Source organism: Mugil cephalus, chromosome 5 (assembly GCF_022458985.1).
Source record: "Mugil cephalus isolate CIBA_MC_2020 chromosome 5, CIBA_Mcephalus_1.1, whole genome shotgun sequence".
NCBI lineage: Eukaryota > Metazoa > Chordata > Actinopteri > Mugiliformes > Mugilidae > Mugil > Mugil cephalus.
In genome coordinates, this window is record NC_061774.1 from 9,585,212 (window position 1) to 9,604,159 (window position 18,948).

The following is an 18,948-nucleotide window of genomic DNA, read 5'->3' on the forward strand; positions in this document are numbered from 1 at the left end:
GCATTCAGACCTTTACTTTCCATTACGTAAGTGTCAGAATTTGAGCTTTTAAACCTGTTTCTACGTTTGTAGCACTTTCGCGTGTTTGCTGTGTGTTTTGGTTACGGAATGTTTCTTAAGATCCTCCAGAATACACAACATCCGTTTTCCTGCGATAATAGAGACTCGGTTTAAAATAATATTGCTTAAGTGAGTGTGTGTGTGGAAGGGGGGAGTGGCAGAACTAACGTGTGAATGTGACATTACCCCTTTCCCTCTCTGTCGGCTTGTCACCAGTGGCCCCTGCCCCGAGACATCAGCAGGAGATAACAAACTGTGTCCCCGCATAGCTTACAGACACCCTCACCCTCATGTGGCGTGTGAGTGCCCTGTCATAACCCAAACACAGCATAATGACTGATATTCTGGTGTCGGTGTCCCTCCACACACACACACACTGATGGAAGATGAGGCTCATGGGAGAGTTAACTGTTACACAGGAAAACCAGCTATGAATACAGTTTTAATTGACTTTTATCTTAAATATAATGATCTGTTCGGGGAAAAACTGTGTCAAATTACTGCTCCGAAATAGCGCCCTGACACACACATGTTCTCTGATGTATCGCTTTGAAAACATTAGAAAGTGATATGGAAAATGAAAATAAATCATTTACATGTTCAGTGACAGACTGACCCTTAGACTTTTACACAATCCTGCTGTATTTGACTTGAAAATGTCCCAAAAAGAAACCGCATTTTTAATTCTTGGTAGGAGGCAGTGAAACAGTCCAACCAACACAACCCGGGTGTGTTCACCTTGAAAATGTCAAAGAATGAAGCAGTAAATATAATTCAGATCACATTATATGTCCAGGCTGTTTGAAAGACGCCACAATAATGACGCCAACCCCACAGGCTAAAATCGAAAGATTTCATTATTCAATTTCTCTGCTTCCCAAATTCTATTTCATGTTTTATTTCAAGGGTCTATTAAGTTGGAAGTTTCCTGAGGTCACATGGTGCCAAGATCCTTCTTACCAGTAGATATTTATGCAGAAACGATCTCACTAACAGAATGAATCATGGATGAATCCACTTTTGGGGCCACGCTGTCATGATAATCAGTATGTTGTAATAGCCACAGAAGAATCTGTTTTAAATAGTGAGTTTAAACTGAATTCATCACTTTTTCATTACTGGATGATTTTATTTTTATCTGTCTGGTGCAGAAGTACCATGCACCAACTAAAAGACAGTTATCATTTATTGTTTCAAAGTCTACCAAGTCAACTTTGTATGTTTCCTATAATTACCATAAAGTGACAAGAATTTATCAACTATAATGTGCTGTCATTAATACGTTTTAACCCCAAATGTATGTCCCAATTAAAAGGCATAAAACTATTTATTCTGCAAAAACAACCACTATTATAACTATATCTCTCTTTTTTGTTGATTATTCTGCCCATTGTTGCGTAAAGCAGAAGAATCCCCTTCTCAATTTTGTAGTTGTCTCTTTGATTGTTTTGTCCATGTAAAAAAAAAAAAAATCCAATCCAAATGTTTCTTGGAAAGAAACCAGTAGAAATGTGTCACTTTCTCTTAAACATAACATCAGTATTGCCCCGAATCGTTGCCAATAACTATTAATTTAATCCAGTTGTTGTTTCCGTGTCATATTTAAACGTAATGTTTTCTGTGACTAAAACTGGGCAAATTTAAAGAAATCCACCGGTGGTCATGATCTGGGTGTCCTCATTTGGAGGTGCAGCCATGCTCCCTGCAACCAAGGGACCCCGGAGGCTCCCCTGACCCCCCACTGCGGGACCAGTAGACACGCTGCACCTGTAATCCAGTGCGCCTGTCCCGTTTGGAAAAAGTTGGCAGTGCAATGGTTACGCTGCGTGCGTCTCAAGGGCAAAAAGGAAATGAGGAAACCGATCACAACAACAAATGAAGACTCCTACCTTTCCAGACCTCTCTGTGTGTCTGAGCGCGGACTGCTGCCGCTGCACCTCCATGTCAGCGTTACAGGACGTTATTCTAGGTTTATTTGTAAGGGGATAATAAAGGAAATAAATAAATAAGACCGAGGAGATGCGCCTGGAGGGGTAACGTCACATTTTCAGAGAGAGAGCGGCTGAGTGGAGACACAGTGACCGAGCCGAGGGAGAGGAATATGCGGCACTGGTCCCTCTGCACGTCGCACCACAAGCCTTGGATCTTTACCGGATAGACGTCCTATAGCTGGGAAGGCGTGATTCATTTTTCATTTTATTTTTAAATCTCCATCCGCACGGAGGATTTAATGATCGAACCACGTTTCAGCGTTTGATCCCCTCTAGTCACGCCACCCAGGACCCCACGGAGACCGGTTTCACGGGATCAGGACCCACAGACTGACGGTACCCAAAATAAATACAAGGAGCCATCACTTTAAAGTTAAGACAAGTTTCAGGATAAAGGCCGGGATTTATCCAGACTGCGGTTTTACAGTCAATAATATAGCCTAAGATTTCTTTTAACGCATATATGGTAAAGTAGGGAGGCTTATTTTAAACATACCACTTATTAATCAGCGAATAAATCTTTCGGAGTTCATGGTTTATGTTGGGATCTGATTTTTTTTATTGATCAAATGCGACCCAATAAAGTTGCAGCAATGAGGATGCCAGCCTGGGGGTCCTTTCAAGGAAGGGAGACTGGAGAATGAAAGCGGGATATCTGCGTCTCTAATCGGACACAGAGGCGAAGGAAGGAGGACAAGTCCCCTCCTTTTGCTTTTGCTTTTTTGGATTGGTCCAAAAATATTTTTTGCGTTCCCCTTGGACTCCTACACACAATGGGGATTATGCTTCAAGTTATTCTAGGAATGTTTCAATTCCTGCTGCTCACCAGAATACCGACGTCCCATGCCAAGGTATGTATAGACCATTTGACCTCAAAAGACTGCATGTCTGGGGTGGTCAGGCTCAGGCTGCCTGGACCAGCCTGGAGCCTGTCAGACCAGTCTCCATCTTATCTGGATGGTCTCCTTGGTAGGAGAAAGTAGGCTGACAACCCTCCTGTATGAATTTATTCCGAAGGGAAGTTATGGCTTCGTGCAAGGTATCCTCCGGGTCAATGACACCTGTCAACACTGTGACAGAAAACAACCATAACCCTGCAGGAGTGACTTTGTGGTTTATTGGCTTCACTCACCACAATAATTCAGTAGCTAAATATAGGGCATGAATTGAGTTTCAATTAGCTTGAGGTTGTTTAAATCCTCCTTTATTTATGACAGGTTGTTCATCTCTTTTAGCTAGCTGTTTGTTCACCAAACATACGTGCGTTTTTGGAGGGAAATGATCACAGAGTGCTTTATTCTAAATTAGCTTAGATTACCCAAATTGTCAGACCTTTCCCCTTTTTGCATTTCATTACGATCAGAAATAAGAATGTGCTGATGATGTTAACATTAAAGGAGGATGTGTTGGGCTTGTCTTTTTGTTGTAAGTGGGGTTTAAATGAGAAGACACCACTCAAGTTATTTAAGGTTAGCGTTAGGGCTGCTACACGCTAACCAAGCTTAGTCAGCTCAGTCAGCTGTTCATATGTTTCAGTACAGGACCACCACCCCATTTAGGTGGATATTTGCTTCTCAGTGTGCTTTAGATGAGAAATAGCAACAGCTCTGATGGGTAGCATGTAAACACCTTTTAGCTGAGTTAGCTTAGTTAATCTAAACTATCTGTCAGACCCCTTATTATTCCAGTTTTTCTGTGGACCAGAAAAACTGTTACTGTCAGTGTATCAAGATACTTCTTTTCATATATACTTCTTGACTGGTCTTAGTTTTGTTTGGATGGGATTGATCTTATGTTCCTTGATTTAGCTAAATTAGCTTAGGTTAGCTGGTTAAGCTTACTTTACAATGAAGACTTGGAAGTTATGTTATAAATATATATGTATAACACCTTAGTAAACAATTTATTAAACATTAATACATTAATCCAAACATTGTTTTCATTATGTGTTGAACAAAATTATTGTTATTATTTTGATTAATAGGTGGCTTCTATTCTACTATTGGATTATTGGTAATCCATATCTTTGATTTGACAGGATAATTTGCTAATAATGTCAGCTCTAATCACATGAATTACTTCTGTTTAAGTCGTTATAAACTTGAATTTACGGTGTGGTCATTATAGTTATCTTTCATAACAAGTGTTCATTGATTGTGCCGACGTTGTCCTCGATATGACACATTGGCCCATGCTCCGCACAGATCTTTGAAGAGACCTGCATGTGCTTCCTTTTTATTTATGTCTGGAGGCTCCTATCAGGAACAGGCAGTCCTGAGAAGAGGTGTGGGATGCAGCCCTGACTCTGTGCTGCTGTATACTGTAGGTTTCAGTGATTCATCATCCTAGACACTACATGGAGCACAGCAGAAAGCCTCTTCACCTGCTCACAGCTGGCCTCGTGCTTGAGTCTCTGCTTTAATGCTGTCTGCTTCTCTGACAGCTTATTTTTTTCATTTATTTTTTTCAAAAATGGGTCATCCTTCTCTGTCTGTAAAGATAAAGCTCGGTGTGCATGGGGAGACGGCGTGTAGATTTAGGGCTGGGTTGTTTTCACACACATACACACACACACACACACACACACACGGCCAATTTGCACAGTGTGCTCTGGGAGTTGCATGGAGTTAGGTGGGTTAGACAGACAGTAATGCCAGTGGAGATGGCTTTGGGCTGGTACTCAGGAGTGTGTAGCTGTGTGTAGCTGTGTGTGTGTGTGTGTGCCAGCTCAGATATGGCTGCCAAAAGGAGTTAATCTTAGACTTGTCTCAGAGACTGATACAGATTCTTAGTTCAGCTCGTTGCAGTTACAAAATGGCCTCAGTCTCTCGGCTTAACTGGATATTGTTGAATCAATGTGGACCAAACCTGTGTGTTTGTGTGTGTGTGTATGTGTGTGTGTGTGTGTGTGTGTAGAAGGGGGTGGAGCAGTTACAAGGGGGCAACTGTACAAAGTCTACATTCTCTTACAAGTGGCCTTGGTCTTCACACACACATAGGCCCAAGCAGCGGGCAATAAAAATCAGTTTCTCGTTCTGTGTGTTTTTCATTACCAAATTCAGATCCTTTACTTAATCAATGAAACTATTCTGTGACTGATACATTATCATACCAGGTGTTGAGTATGTGTAAGGCACCATTTTGCTGTAGCTGCTTGGACAGTGGGCTCCTTAAAAAGGTCATGAGATGAATGTTAGAGGTCGAGATACGACTTGTTGTTATTTGTTACCTGTGGTCAACATGTTGTTATTTAAATCAAACAGTATGTGAGGTCAAGGAAGCTCTGGTGTTTATATCGCATGGTATTTTATAAAGCTATCATATGTTTTTGAATGAATACTTATAATTTGAATTTGAAAAGTAAGTACATCTGTGGATGATGTATTGGAATGGAAAGTTTATTATCTCGTACACTGTGGTAAAATTATGACGTAGGAGGGAACATAAACACTCAAATAAATGTGTGTTTCATAAGAAATGAGGTGAAATAATGAGAAATGAGAAAGAGTAGTGAACTAATGGGTCAATAACACTGTGGACTAATCATTTTCTTAAAAAGAAAGAAATCCGTTATCGGCCACTCTCACTCTGCTGAAAGTTTTCCATAATCGGTTGAAAGGGTTCAGGGCAAAGGTAGCAGGTGCAACACATTCAGAGATGCAGCAGCTCCCTCCTCAGGCCGCCGTGGAGGTGAAGATGTGGTTGAAACGCGATCACACGGACATTTTTGACATTTTTACTCAAATGGACCTCATCTGTGCAGGAAATGTTTCATAACAAAGCTGGCCTGTTTAATTTATCTGTCACGCCGCTGGCTCCATTTTAGCCTCGCGCAGCAGTGTCAAAGTTCTCTTTCTTCCTGTCATTTACCACCGGGCTTTATTGAGTCAGGTGTGAAATATTGTGGTGTTCATTAACAGGAAATACTTCACGCTATAGATCTGCCCTGGCGGCAAGTCGAGGGCGATAGCTGAAAAGTAATTGGAGGCATATAATGCTGGTTTTTAATCAGTACGATTGAATTTATGAAAGTTTTATTATCCGCGATGGCTTAATGAAAGTTTTATTAACTGCAATTGCTTTGTACCTATGAATAATATATATATAGGGAAGCTAATCATCTTTAGCATGTGCAGTTAATTTGAATCTCTTATTGTTTTCTTGTGTTTTTTTTTGACATCATGGCTCCAAATTTCAATGCTAATCAGTGTTTTTTTATTATTTCCAGCTTGCTCACTGGCGACCATCAGACTCCCCCAAATCCAGGGAAGGCAGAGAAGGTACATTTCATGTCCGTTTTTCTTTGAGGACCTGAAAGAGTACAAAATTTAACACATTATTCGTTCCCTCTGCCAGTGCGTCGGTGGTTGGAGGTTTATTCTCGGAGCGGCTGCGAGCCTCGGGACACTCTGTTGGAGGTGTGGAGGGAACTGCCGGGGGAGACGCACAGTCTCTTCGTCCCGTCCTGCGTGTCGGTGAGGCGATGCGGCGGCTGCTGTGCCGACGAGGCCTTGGAGTGTGTGCCCACGCTCACACATACACTCACCATGGAGGTACACACACACACGCACACACACAATCCCTGTGTGCTACAGTTGATGATAAATGTTAAATGGTTATTTTTTCTGATCCGTGCGCAGCTGATGAGAACGTCCTTCATGAAGCATGAGCTCATCGAGCTGCCCTTCGTCGAGCACAGCCAGTGTGAGTGCAGGTAATGAAAACACGCTCTTACGTCTGTGCGTAGACGTAGAGATTCATGGTGAACCTGTTCTTCTCTGACCTCACCTCGTGTTTACAACAAACACCGTCTGCTTTATCTGTGTGCAGATTTAAAGAGCAGTTCCAGCCAACGCCTACTTCGAGGTAAAACACTCATGGTTCCCTTTCTTTCTGTGTCTCAAATGTTAAAACTTTTATCACTCTTATCGTGCTGGTGATTCCACCCGTGAATGAGCAGGTAGCTTTTAATGATAAAACCTGACCCTTAAATGGGTTAATAGCATTTAAAAGAAGTTACACTTATTACCTTACCTAATTTTGATTACATGAGTCTAACAATGAGCTTTAAGGCTGTCATTTAGGTTTGTTTGAAACCTCTTTATTAATGGAGAAGCCAAACATCTCTGGCAAACATGTACTTTTATGATGCAACAAGTAGTCAAATGGTCATCGTCAGTGTCACGTACGTCCGACAGTGAAACATGTCAGTGCTCACGTCTGTTTGAAGGCACCGGATGGATATCAAATGGCTACCGACAACAAAGGCCGTCTGTGACGTAGCTTTGTGTCTGGGCCATAAGTGAACCAGCAGCAGGCGGTTCTCTGTGTTCATCATTCAAAAGGTGAAACGAGTACAGCTGCAATGAGCCGGGAAAGGGAGGAACAGCTACAAACTGTCGCACAGAGCTGGCCTCCCCTGAGTCATGCTGGTCGGTTTTTGTACAGCTGGATGAGGATGTGAAGACGTCCTCGGTGCTCGTTGGTCGCGCTGTTTCAGCCTTTCTCCTTGTGCGCTTGTTATCCCCCGAGCCAATCTGAGTCTGCTTTGTCACTGGCCTGTTCCTCTCTGTTGGGACATGCTGAGTCACCGGAAAACGGTCAACTGTCAGCTTGGTGTTGTGTCACAGCCCTAACTACCGCGATTAAACAGCACAAAAAAAAAATTGCTTGTAGCAAACTGATCATTATTTAGTTCATGTTATTTTCAGTGAATTATTTCAAATGTCTGCTTTTATGTTACCTTGGCTGTAAAGCGCCTTTAATATATCAGGTGGGACTTAAGAAAATGTTTTCTGCACAGACAGATGATGTTGTGGCTACATCTTATGCATCTGGATGACTAGGGTGACACATCGTAACCACACAACTATGATTAAAAAGTCCTAAAAAAAATTTGATGACAGTGGACAAAAACAGAAGAAAATATAAAAGAAGCGGTTGGGCTCAGCCTGGAGAAATCCTCCTGTTCACGGTTTAGAGAGGTTTAGAGAGCGTCATGTGGGACTGACAGCTGAACTCTGTGAGAGGAACATTTCTGTTGGGTCCCTGGAGTTTGTTTGTGTGCCCCAATCATATGATTGCATCTTTAATGTTTATGTCCCCGCGCTTCCTGTTAGGACGTGGACATAAATAGAGGATTCCAATGTATGCGTGTGTATACACTTATCTACCTTCGGTTAAATGCTGTGGATCTTTACGGCTGCATCTGCCATTTTTTTTTTCTTCTTTTGCTTACATTTTCCGTTAATACAAATGAGAGTTTTCATGTGTGCGCAAGTTTGTTTCTGTGTGAGTGTGTTTGTGCCTCGGCGAGTTAGCATCTGTGTGACTCTCTCCCATCATCCCGTGGGACAGCCCGCATCCTGTTGTCACCATAGTGATGATTTTTATCTCCCCTGCCATGTGCTCTCTCCCAGACTGGCGGCGCAGAGTCACGCATCCACAATAGTAAATTAGAGCTCCAAAAACAACAGCAGCAGCACCAGAAGAGCAACCTGTTAATAACGTCAGGGCTACGCTGGTAAACACTGTCCCCGTAATTGGATATAGTTTAATACAGCAGATGGGATCAGGACGGAGAAAGAGAATTAAAGCTGAAAAAATAAAACCAGAGCTGGGTGTGCACTTTGCTGTTGAGGGCTCAGCACATGTTGAAGTTAAATGGATCAGGAAAGGCTGGCGCTCAGGCTGATCAAGACAGAGTTGTCGGCAACAGAGCTTGACAAAACAAAAACCCCAAAAGTCAAAACAAAAAAAGGTCTGTTATTCTCCAAACAGTAATATTTTCTCCATGTTTTGTCTGACTCGGTCCAGCCTCACAGTGTGCACCCACTGTATATCTATGTTTAACCTTTTGTTCAAGAAATTTACTAAATAGTCAATTATTATTGAGTGCCCTATGGTGATATCCGCCCTTGCTTCCTCCAGTTTCCTTTTACTTCAGTTAAGTAATAATGCTGCAATCAAAACTGCACTGGAGTGAAATAGTATAAACTAACATGTTCCCCGTGAGGCTTATAACGCTTTACATCAAAGGTCTTCAACAGGGGGAGGTCGCAAAATCTTTGGCTGATTAAACATTTTTTAAATATATATTTTTTTTAATTTTCCATCACAAATGAAAATTTCTGTAACATAAATCCAGCATCTTTTATAAATGGAGGCAGAATACGTTATCTTTATGTCAGCACCATCAGTGATACAGGAGCTGTCGCAACAGCGCACCTTCACGCAGAGCGCCGCACTAGACCTGTACACAATAGGCCCCGCCCTTATTGCCGCTGAGCCAATCTGGGCCGCATAGTTCACGCTGCCTCTGTCAGGTCCCCAGGTGAAACTCCAGACGCACGCTGCAATGTTAGCCGAAGAGAAGCTAACAGTGCTGCTCGCTCCCATTAACCAACTACTGAGTAAAAAATATGAAAATTTGAACCAGTGTATTATTTGAATAGCTTAGTATTGAATGCAAAATGGTAATAATAATGTATATTTATAAATAGCACCAGGCCAAGTTTAATATAGAACTCGTAGTCTATAGTAAGTAGGGGGTCCCTACTTAATCTCTCCATCAGTTTGGGGGTCCTTGCCCTGAAAAACTTATCACTGTATGACTGTACTGGTACCTTTTAGTGTGAGTCATGAAATACTAAGGTGAATTCATCTCCGAAATAAAATATAAATGATCTGCAATATTTCTCATGAAGTTACGGTGATGTTAGAAATTAAATATAAGATGATAAACAGTATTACAAACTATGAGATACACATCAGGTATTTTAATATAACAGTCCTGCTCTAAATCCTAACTTCATGACTGTCATAATGTTCAGTTTGTGTTGAAGCAGCGCAGGAAAGGTGATACATCAACTGTGTGATCGTTCTGGAGGATGCAGATTGTGATGCTGTTAAACCGTATTGAATTAAACTCTGAAGCGTGTGTGTTATTTAGTCTAGCCCACTGACTTAAATGGGACTGCCAAAGTAACAAAACCATGTGTTGATTCATCACAGTACAATTCAATAGCAAAACAAACCGCAGCTTCCAAAATGAAAACACTGTTCAATCTGCAGCTCTCTCAGTTATTTTAACAAATGCTAAATACCGTAACCTCGAAGATCAGATTCAGTGCAGGGCGGTTTCACTGGTGTACCGAATGAACTGGTAGTTAAGAGTATACACAGCTCCCTTTTTATCGGACCAAAAGAAGCCAATCCTTTCAAATCTTAAAGGTTGAGACGCAGGTGTCAAATTAAAGAATAGCCACATAGCACAAAATAAATAAAACATTCGGTGGGACATGACAGATACATTCAATATGTCCAGACTGTGGCTGAAAGGCGACTGACTTTAGTTGAGTGTTTCCAGTTTATTTTCCACGAATTCCCGAGCATTTCAAGTGTGTAACCTTTTGTCTGTTGGATATTCTCAGGCCCTATCTGAAGCCAGCGAAAAAAATCAAGAAAAAGGAGAGGGGGAAGTCCAGACTGAAGACAACTGGAGACGCCAGAGCCGTGTATGTTTAATATTCAGTTCACATGTTATTTTTTTTATTTTTTTTTTTAAATCAGCTCCAAGCCTTAAGATGACAGTGATGCTTGTGTTAGTCAGTATTTTCCAGCCCACATATTTCAGCCTCAGTGCGAATGTTTGGATTAGAGGAAAGCTGGGTTATCTAGTCTACATTATTCCTGAAGGACAGTTTGTTTTACAGCTGCATGAGTCAAGGTCTCACACACACACGCACACACTGGCAAACTCCATATCACAGTGATCAAAAGAGTATTTAACCAGTAGTTAATTATTATTTACTGTTATTAGAGGTGTGGCATGTTCTCTTATGTAACCTCACTATTAAAATATTCATGGATAATAAAATCTCTCTGTGAGTCCTGAGCAGCGAGGACAAAAGAATTAGCGCTCTTTTCCCCTCTAGTCTTTTTCATCTGCTTCCCCTTCTCTTTGCTGTCAGTCACTTCCGGGCCCCTGGGGGCCAGAGGTGACTCAGTTTGGGTGTGACGTCCCTCAGCACCCATCCATCACTCAGAACAGGCTTTATTCAGACTCTGGCAGGGGTAAAATCTGTGTAATCTGCTCCCAAATGCCACCTTCTCTGTCCATGCCAGCGGCAGGCGTGGTCACCGGGACGTGAACAAAGATGGCCCCTCTTTGCCTCATTAAGTAACTTCATTAAAGACGCCAGCCTCCCGGGGAAGGCTGGGCCAGAACCAGCTCCACTTAATGGACCAACTGATGCAGGCAGCTTTCTCAGACTCAGACCCCAGAGAGGGGAAGTGCAGGGCGTCTGGAGCAGAAAACGAAGGCGTCATAGGAAGTATTTGAACAAAGCCTTGGTAACAGGGAGAGACAGATGGACAGAAAGAGAAAAAAAAAAGTTTGTCAGCAGCTTAGGAAGCCGTATCCCACGTTAGTCACACGTCGCCTACTCACTACATCGCGTGGGTTTGTTTCAGACTACGTGTTCAAACAAGCCTTGCACTTCATTTTTAGCCACTTAGCATTTGAAAAAACTAAAATATCTTCACTGTTAGATGGATTGTGGGCACGTCTTGTACAGACAGTTGCAACGTATGACAATCCCAGGTGTGATCTGTAGTATGTATAAACCTTAATGATTGTGTGAGGAGCACCTGTTGTGACAAATTAAATACTTAAATGATTTTGTTTTAATCTAGCTCCTCCATCAAGTCAAACCTTTATGACCAAAAAGCAAAAATAAAAACATTTCCACCAGACGTCTTGTAGTTAACGACAACTCTGTTCTTCCGCGCAGAACCCTGGCTCCCCCAGCTATTCCTGCCACGTCCTCTCCTCCTCCTCCTCCTCCATCACCTCCTCCCAACAGCCTCTTTCCCTCGCCCTCGCCCTCTCCCTCTCCCTGGCCCTCTCCCTCTCCCTCTCCCTCTCCCTCACCCTCTCCGACACCTCGTTGCCGCCCCTGCAGAGGGAGGAAGTGGACTCTGGATGCGACGTCATGTCAGTGCCACTGCAGCATCAGGGCTGAGAGCTGCAGCCAGAAGGGCCGGAGACTCAACCCTCGTCGCTGCAAGTCAGTCAGAAAATACGTCGCCGCCGCTTGAACTTGTTTTTATTTAACTCTGAACAGACAAGCGTTGCAACTTAAACACAATGCATGGAGAGCAGGAGATGAATACATGTATGTTTAGTAAGTTTAACTTTAGTGAAGCTCCTGTCATCAGCGGAGTGACTATAAGTTGTTGGCTTGCACTAGGTCGGGTTTAATATAGAACACATATGGTAGGTAGAGGGTCCCTACTTAATCTCTCCATCAGTTTGGGGGTCCTTGACCTGAAAAACATTGAAGGCCTCTGTTGTAGATGATTTATTACCAGACTCATAACGTACACTATTCCTGTAACAAAAAAAAAAAAAAAAAACGATTTCATGCTTAATCTTCATCCTCTCTTTATCGTCCGTTGTTCCAGGTGTGAGGCAATGAGAACTTGACATGTCTGCCCACCTTCTTCTCGCCTCCTTCTCACCACCAAATTCCTGCCGATTCATCGCCCACTCTCAGTATCAGTGCCATGGACCATACAGACGCTTGGACATCTAGTTTTCTCAAACTGAAGGAAAATATCAGTGGAAGCACACACAAGACCCTGCAGCAGCAAAACAACAAGTGCATCATTACAGCCTAAATATACTATAGATACTATACGTGGGTTCAAACATGCGTCTGCCTTCCTGCTTCATGCACATGCGTGCAGAGACACGTAGCGTCGCGGAAACACATCCGATGGGTGGAGGATGGGAGTGGCGTAAAAAATAAAATGGCAACTTTGAGCGACATGGGAATGAACAGATAAAATGTTTCGCGGTGGTCATGAGCCAGCAGGTGGACAGAGGTTTCTGACTGCAAAGAAGATCCCTTCACCTGTTATCATAATGAACAATGAAGAGGACCAATCACAGGTCCCGTCCTGTCGGACGCGTCGGTGGAAGTTGAGATCATTTGCTCAAAAGGAAACTGCACACGGAGACAGATTCCAGGATTAAGTTGAGACCAATCTTTGTGCAGAAGATTTGAGAAACATCAGATTATTGTGGCATGCTGAGACATACCAGGAGGACATAGGACATGCACATGAACTGGCACCCCAGTGTGTTGAGCTGAATGCTGGGATGCAGTGTATCTGTGTGGTCTCCGCACTGAAAGACCCAGATGGGTTATCCCTGCAGCCGTTCTCTCTCATTCAAAGCGTATGACCACGGGCTGGCTCTCCAAGCCGCTTTCCAGCATTAGTTTAATTTGGGCCTTTTGTCTCCATCTTTTCTCGGCTCCTCGATTGAATGGAGCCGCTTTGCCTCTCTTTGCCTCTCTTTCAGGCAGTGAGGAGAATGACAATAATGAGGCCTGGCGGCTGTCCACTGCTTCACACACAAACATTCACACTTCACATAATACCAGGAACACAGACGACACCACGAATGCAGCCAGACACACTCGGCCACACAAACATCCATATTTACACACACACACACACAATGTGAAACGAATGCAGGTAGCCATAAGCTTTTGTTTGTGCCGCACAAACGAGCGTGCAAATATATGTCAGTTGTTGTTTATTTGCAATTTACTGCAAAGTCTTAATTAAGTATTGTATAACACGCCTCTGTTTTATATTTTATTATAATTCTGTCGAGATGATTGGAAAGATATTCTATATTGTGTCTTTGTTTTTTGGTTTTTTTTTGTTCATCTGTAATCCGTCTGCATAAAGAGTCACGCTGGGTGGCCGGCTAAACCGATACCCTAATGTATTGAATTTAAACAGAGACGGCTCACATGGGCCACAAACGGGAGACCTTATACATCATAATGTGTAATTCAAACAATCAGTGGGGCAGCGTTGTCAGCAGCACACAGAGACCAAGCAAACAGCCGTCCCCAGCGCAGTGAAAGGAAAACACGGCGGCTGTTGTTGCACGCTGGACCCAGGACGGAAAGAGTTTTATTCACTCGGAACATAACTTGTTTATATTCTGACTGAATCTCACGGTTTAACTCCATGTTGGTTCATGACTGCTTGGCTGCTGGGTGGCAACGGGGATTTTCAGAAAGGATGAGGTCTTGAACGGAGTGTCAGTCAGTGTGACGAGCTAAAGCCGGAGCTCGAAGGACCCAAAGCGGCAGGTTGCGGAGTTTAAAACCTTTTCTGACGCTCTGAGCTGAGCCAGCGCTAAATGTCACTGAGAACATTTCAACGGTGATGCCTTAGCTCCAAGGGAAACGGTAGCTTTGAAACTCCATGGTTGGCGTCCGCACTCTTCCCCCCTGAATTCATATGAACCTGCTGATTGAAGAAAAGTCTCCCAGAAACAGCGTGTGGTCCAGAGTCTGAATTATTTATGTGCCAGCCTTTGCAGCAACAGAACTTTGTTTCGGTGGCTGCTGTGATAAGCTCTGTATTTATACTCTCCTGAGATGAGATTAAGTTTTTCATGCTCGTCATTCAGTGTTTATTACTGTCAATCAATGCTTCAATCACTACCTCTATATCATAACATATTAATGACCAAGTATTAGAGCATATTTGTTACTTTCTCTGTGTTATTTCGGACCTCTCTTTTTAGATAATGATACGTTTAGCAATAAGCACAGTCTCATCTGTAGTGATCATCACTGGCTTAGAGGAACCTATAGGACGTTTGTGAAGGGAAGAGCTTTTAACGAGAGGAGAGCTGAGCTGGTCCTCTGAGTACTGACCAGTCACTGTGTGATAACTTGGAACAGGAGATGGTTTCCCAAAGAGTTCGTAGCTTCAGACTTTTGATGTACATTCGTAGCATTATAGGTGTAATTTTACAATTTGGGAAGTGCATTTAGATTAGAAGAAAGATGCCACTCTGACATCTGTGTGGTAAATATGATCCCATTAGTTAGCTTAACTTAGCGCTAAGACTGGAAATAAAGCGCAGCCTCTAATTTAGTTCTGTCAGTGGGTGAAAAAATACATGCAGAAACAGCAAACTCTCTGGTATTTAAACATAGTTGCCAGCTCCAAATGAGTCTGTAGTCAGAGTTTGTTGCTTCTGGACAGAGTTATGCCAGAAGTTTAGTCTTATTTTTAGTTTTTACGCTAAGCTAATCCACCGGTCTAACTTCATATATACTCTACAGACGTGGCTGTGGTATCGATTGTCTCTTGCCCATTTCTTAAACCATTCCTACAAGTGTTTTACTCACACGCAGCTATTTCTGTTCATGTGTTTATTCTTTGCATGAACTCACCCAATCATTTATTAATAATAGGAAACAAATACATTTTTTGAACAAACAAGCAAATGTCTTGGGAAACCAACAAGTCCCTGAACCTAAATACAGATTACACTTGTGTTTGAGATTGCAAAGCACGTACTGTAGATCAGTCCTCTGGGGGAAAACAAAATAGAAAGCGAGCTGAAGGAGCAGGAGGACTCCACTCATACAGATGTGTATCAGTGACATTCCACCTAAAAGGACTGAGGTGCTGCGATAAGTTTTTGGCTGCCTCATGGTTACTTAATGTGACTGAATTATTTCAACGCACCAATTGTGATCGATAAAAAACATTCCAACATCACAGCTCTTAACGATATACTGATAGTCTGTTTAAATAGCCGATCCTGTGTGAGCTTCAAACATCAGTGTGCTTTGTATCTGCACAGTCTACGTTGTACTGTTAAGGTAGCCCTGTTCTAGCCTCCAGTGTCTTAGTAGCCTATAGATACCACTTACTAAACTATATAACATTTTATAATCTCTAATATCCTGTCATGACATTGTGTATGACGTAGTGCATACTTAAGAAATGTATTTGTAACTTCATTTTAGCTGTACCTTGCCAACAGATCTCTCTCTCTCTCTCTGCAAACACACTGTACTACTGTAGTCTATGTGTAGAGAAAACGACACTCTTTTTTTGCTGCTACACCATTCGTGCCCTTTTATGATGTCTTTGTAGAAAACAAATGCAGTTCTTTTTTTTGTTGTTGTATTCGTATATACAGTACATGCCAATTAATCGATTCGATGTCCACATTAAAGTGTATACTGCATCGTCAAATATACTCGAGCTGATACCAGGATACAACCGTGATGTTACAGATGTTATTAAAGGAAATGTCTTATTTTTCGTACAAACCTCTCCTTTTTTGTTCCCGTCCCCGTCTGACGTCCCTCTGCTCTGACCTCCCTCCCCCCACCCCGCGCTCTGTTTGTTTTAATCTCTCATTTGACGGTAATGAAAGGTAAACACGCATTTTCGATTACGGTGCCACCCTGGGAGTTGGGCACAGTGCGTATGTGATGTGATGTGGTGTTATCACACATAATATTGTTCCCTCTCCTCCTCTCGTTTGTGCTGCTGAGTCAGAAGCTGGTCAAGTACAAATGTGTGCAGCCCCACGTTGTATGTTGTATATATGTGTGTGTGTGGAAAATCAGTGTGGATTTACTCGCATACACCTGAGGACTTGACTATTTCCATTTCATGAAGCTTCTTAGTTTGTTACTGCACGACTGTGAGAGATGATTTTATTTGGGTATTCTGTGCACAATGCAAAATGCTGTTCAGTCCTCATTAGCATTTAATATTAGAGGGCGGGTGATGATGTTAATGACTTTTTAATCACACTGACTGGCTGTAAATCTATGACAGACTGATTAGTGATGATCAATGGGCTGCAGCTTTATCATTGTGTGAGTGACAGCTGGATCGTTAAGTGTTTCTTTCGAGGAAGATGAAAGGAAAGAGAGAGGAAGGATTTGGATAAGAAATGCGGGAGAGGAGAGGAGAGAAGCGAAGTGCTGCTGCCAACCTGTCTGTCGAAGGGCATCATGCCAGTACTAAATATAGCTGCAAGATTAGGGAGACAGAGAGAGAACAGGACAGAGTGAGTCATATATCTTGATACAGAAAAGATGCCTCACCCCAAAACCCGCTCTTTCAGGCTCTGTGTCCTCAGAAAACCCCCTAAGAATGCTATGTAATATACCGGAGAAAACAGAAATACTGTTTCTCTGTAAGTGGTAATGGATTTCACACATTAATTTGACCTCCTATATATATTGATATGTATATTGATATGTCTTCAACCATGTCTACAACGACCCTGTCGGCCTCTGCACACCTCACTACATTGTTCATTGTCTCTCTCTCAGTCTTTGCACTTGTATCGGGACTTCCTGTATTTTTCCACCTTGCTTTTCTCTGCATTCAGAGTCACTGTTTTTCTAATAACTCCAGCCACGGTTTCCTCCCTGCTTTTGTAGCAGCAGCTGTGTTGAAGCAGGTACTGGACGCTATCTGTCCTGCAAGTTGTGTGTTGTTAGATGGTATCGCCGCTCCTGTGTGTGAGAGAGAAACACAGATAAAAAAGACTGAGAGAGAGAGAGAGAAAGAGAAAGAGCGTGTTTTGCAGCGTAAAGAAGATTCATCGCTGGTTTCTGTTATACCTACAGGAAAGTGAGTGTTTTTTTAAAGTCTCCCGCGAACACAAAGAACATTTATTTCATTTTAGAGAACAAACACACTGCGTTATCTTCAACAGAAACATGGATCCACAGACCTTGTCTGTCTCGCTCCACTGGAGGACATCAACCTTGATAAAAGATTTACGGTTCTTTTTACTGCATGGGAAACTGTATGTGCCAGGTCGATAGGTTCAGACTAAGATGAAAGCCTTTATGAACAAGTATACTGTAATTCCTTTTAACTGAGCATGTCAACAGTATAATGTAATATTTATAATGTAGTGAAATAGAGATTTTTTTTACATTACTACATTTATATACATTATGCTAAATGTTTTCAAGTTAATTAGATTCCAGCTATCCAAAATACTAACATGCCAACGATGTTACAATCCCTTGTGCCAAGATTTAGAAACACAGTCCAACTGAAGACCGACCACAGGCGAGGAGTCAGCTACCAGTTGGCGACCAACGAGAAGACACCAGCTAACTAGCTAACTAAGCAACAGCCGTAGGCAGTATGTGACACATCATTGATGTTTCGTTAAGTTAGACCCACATGTCACCTCCCTTGACGCTGCCACCACACAACTGTGTGACTTTCAACCACCGAGAGATTAGCTTAGCCCCTTTTACTGCTATTCACCAAAATACTGTGTCGGCTGGGTGTCCATAATGTTCACAGTCCAACCTGTGAACATGCTAATGTTTGCTAATCAGCTCTTTAGCATGAAGAACAAGATACAGCTTGACTTAATGTGAATGCTGTTAAGTTTATAGGACAAATCAGCCACTTGAATGTGGAATAAACAACAGTCCCAACAATCCCTCCAGTATAACATGAGGTGTTTGAATCAAAACTAGAAATGACAACCTGAAAAGTCAGAGGACCACCTAAAGGATTTATCCTCTGGGTATCACTCAGCAAACATCTGTGCAAATGCTGCCTTATAATGGAACTCGTCAGCTTGTGGTTACCACATGTGAAGTCATGTGCACAAAATGGTTGTCGTTCAAGTGATAACATCAGCTGAAAGTGATGAGGACACCGACCAGACAATCGTTGGCTAGAAGCCACAGAGGCAAATAGTTTAATGGGCCTAGTGCACAAAATTCAAAGGGATGCTGAAAGGATAAAGATGAATTACAATTTATATTTAAACTTAACATCCACCTCTACCTATTTTGAATATGTGAATTCTAACCTTACCAAACAAATTGGTGAAGAAAATCCCATGTGAAGGCACAAATAATCTCAGAACCTTCCAACCAAAGATTGTTGATATATTCAATCAGGGCCAAAGTGAAACTGCAAACATCAATATAAATATACATGATGAACTGAAATCTAATTTAGATATTGAATGGGACAAAAGGGAGCAAACCACAAAGACAAG

At 42.2% G+C, this 18,948-nt stretch overlaps 1 protein-coding gene across 1 annotated transcript; it reads left to right on the plus strand.

Moving 5' to 3' along the window:
* Positions 1-1,839: 1,839 nt before the first annotated feature.
* Positions 1,840-16,215, plus strand: vegfba (vascular endothelial growth factor Ba). The gene is made up of 8 exons (XM_047585574.1): positions 1,840-2,902; positions 6,280-6,331; positions 6,408-6,604; positions 6,692-6,765; positions 6,882-6,917; positions 10,484-10,567; positions 11,846-12,121; positions 12,519-16,215. Exons 1-8 carry the CDS (start codon positions 2,825-2,827, stop codon positions 12,538-12,540), a joined length of 819 nt encoding a protein of 272 aa, XP_047441530.1. The 5' UTR covers positions 1,840-2,824; the 3' UTR covers positions 12,541-16,215.
* Positions 16,216-18,948: the final 2,733 nt, after the last annotated feature.

What these genes read in the sequence shown, in the direction of transcription:
- vegfba (XM_047585574.1), top strand. Translation starts at nt 2,825, where the DNA reads ATGGGGATTATGCTTCAAGTTATTCTAGGAATGTTTCAATTCCTGCTG. An exon ending in CACAGCCAGTGTGAGTGCAG is followed by an intron (nt 6,766 to 6,881) that starts GTAATGAAAACA and finishes ATCTGTGTGCAG; the next exon opens with ATTTAAAGAGCAGTTCCAGC. An exon ending in CAGCCAACGCCTACTTCGAG is followed by an intron (nt 6,918 to 10,483) that starts GTAAAACACTCA and finishes GGATATTCTCAG; the next exon opens with GCCCTATCTGAAGCCAGCGA.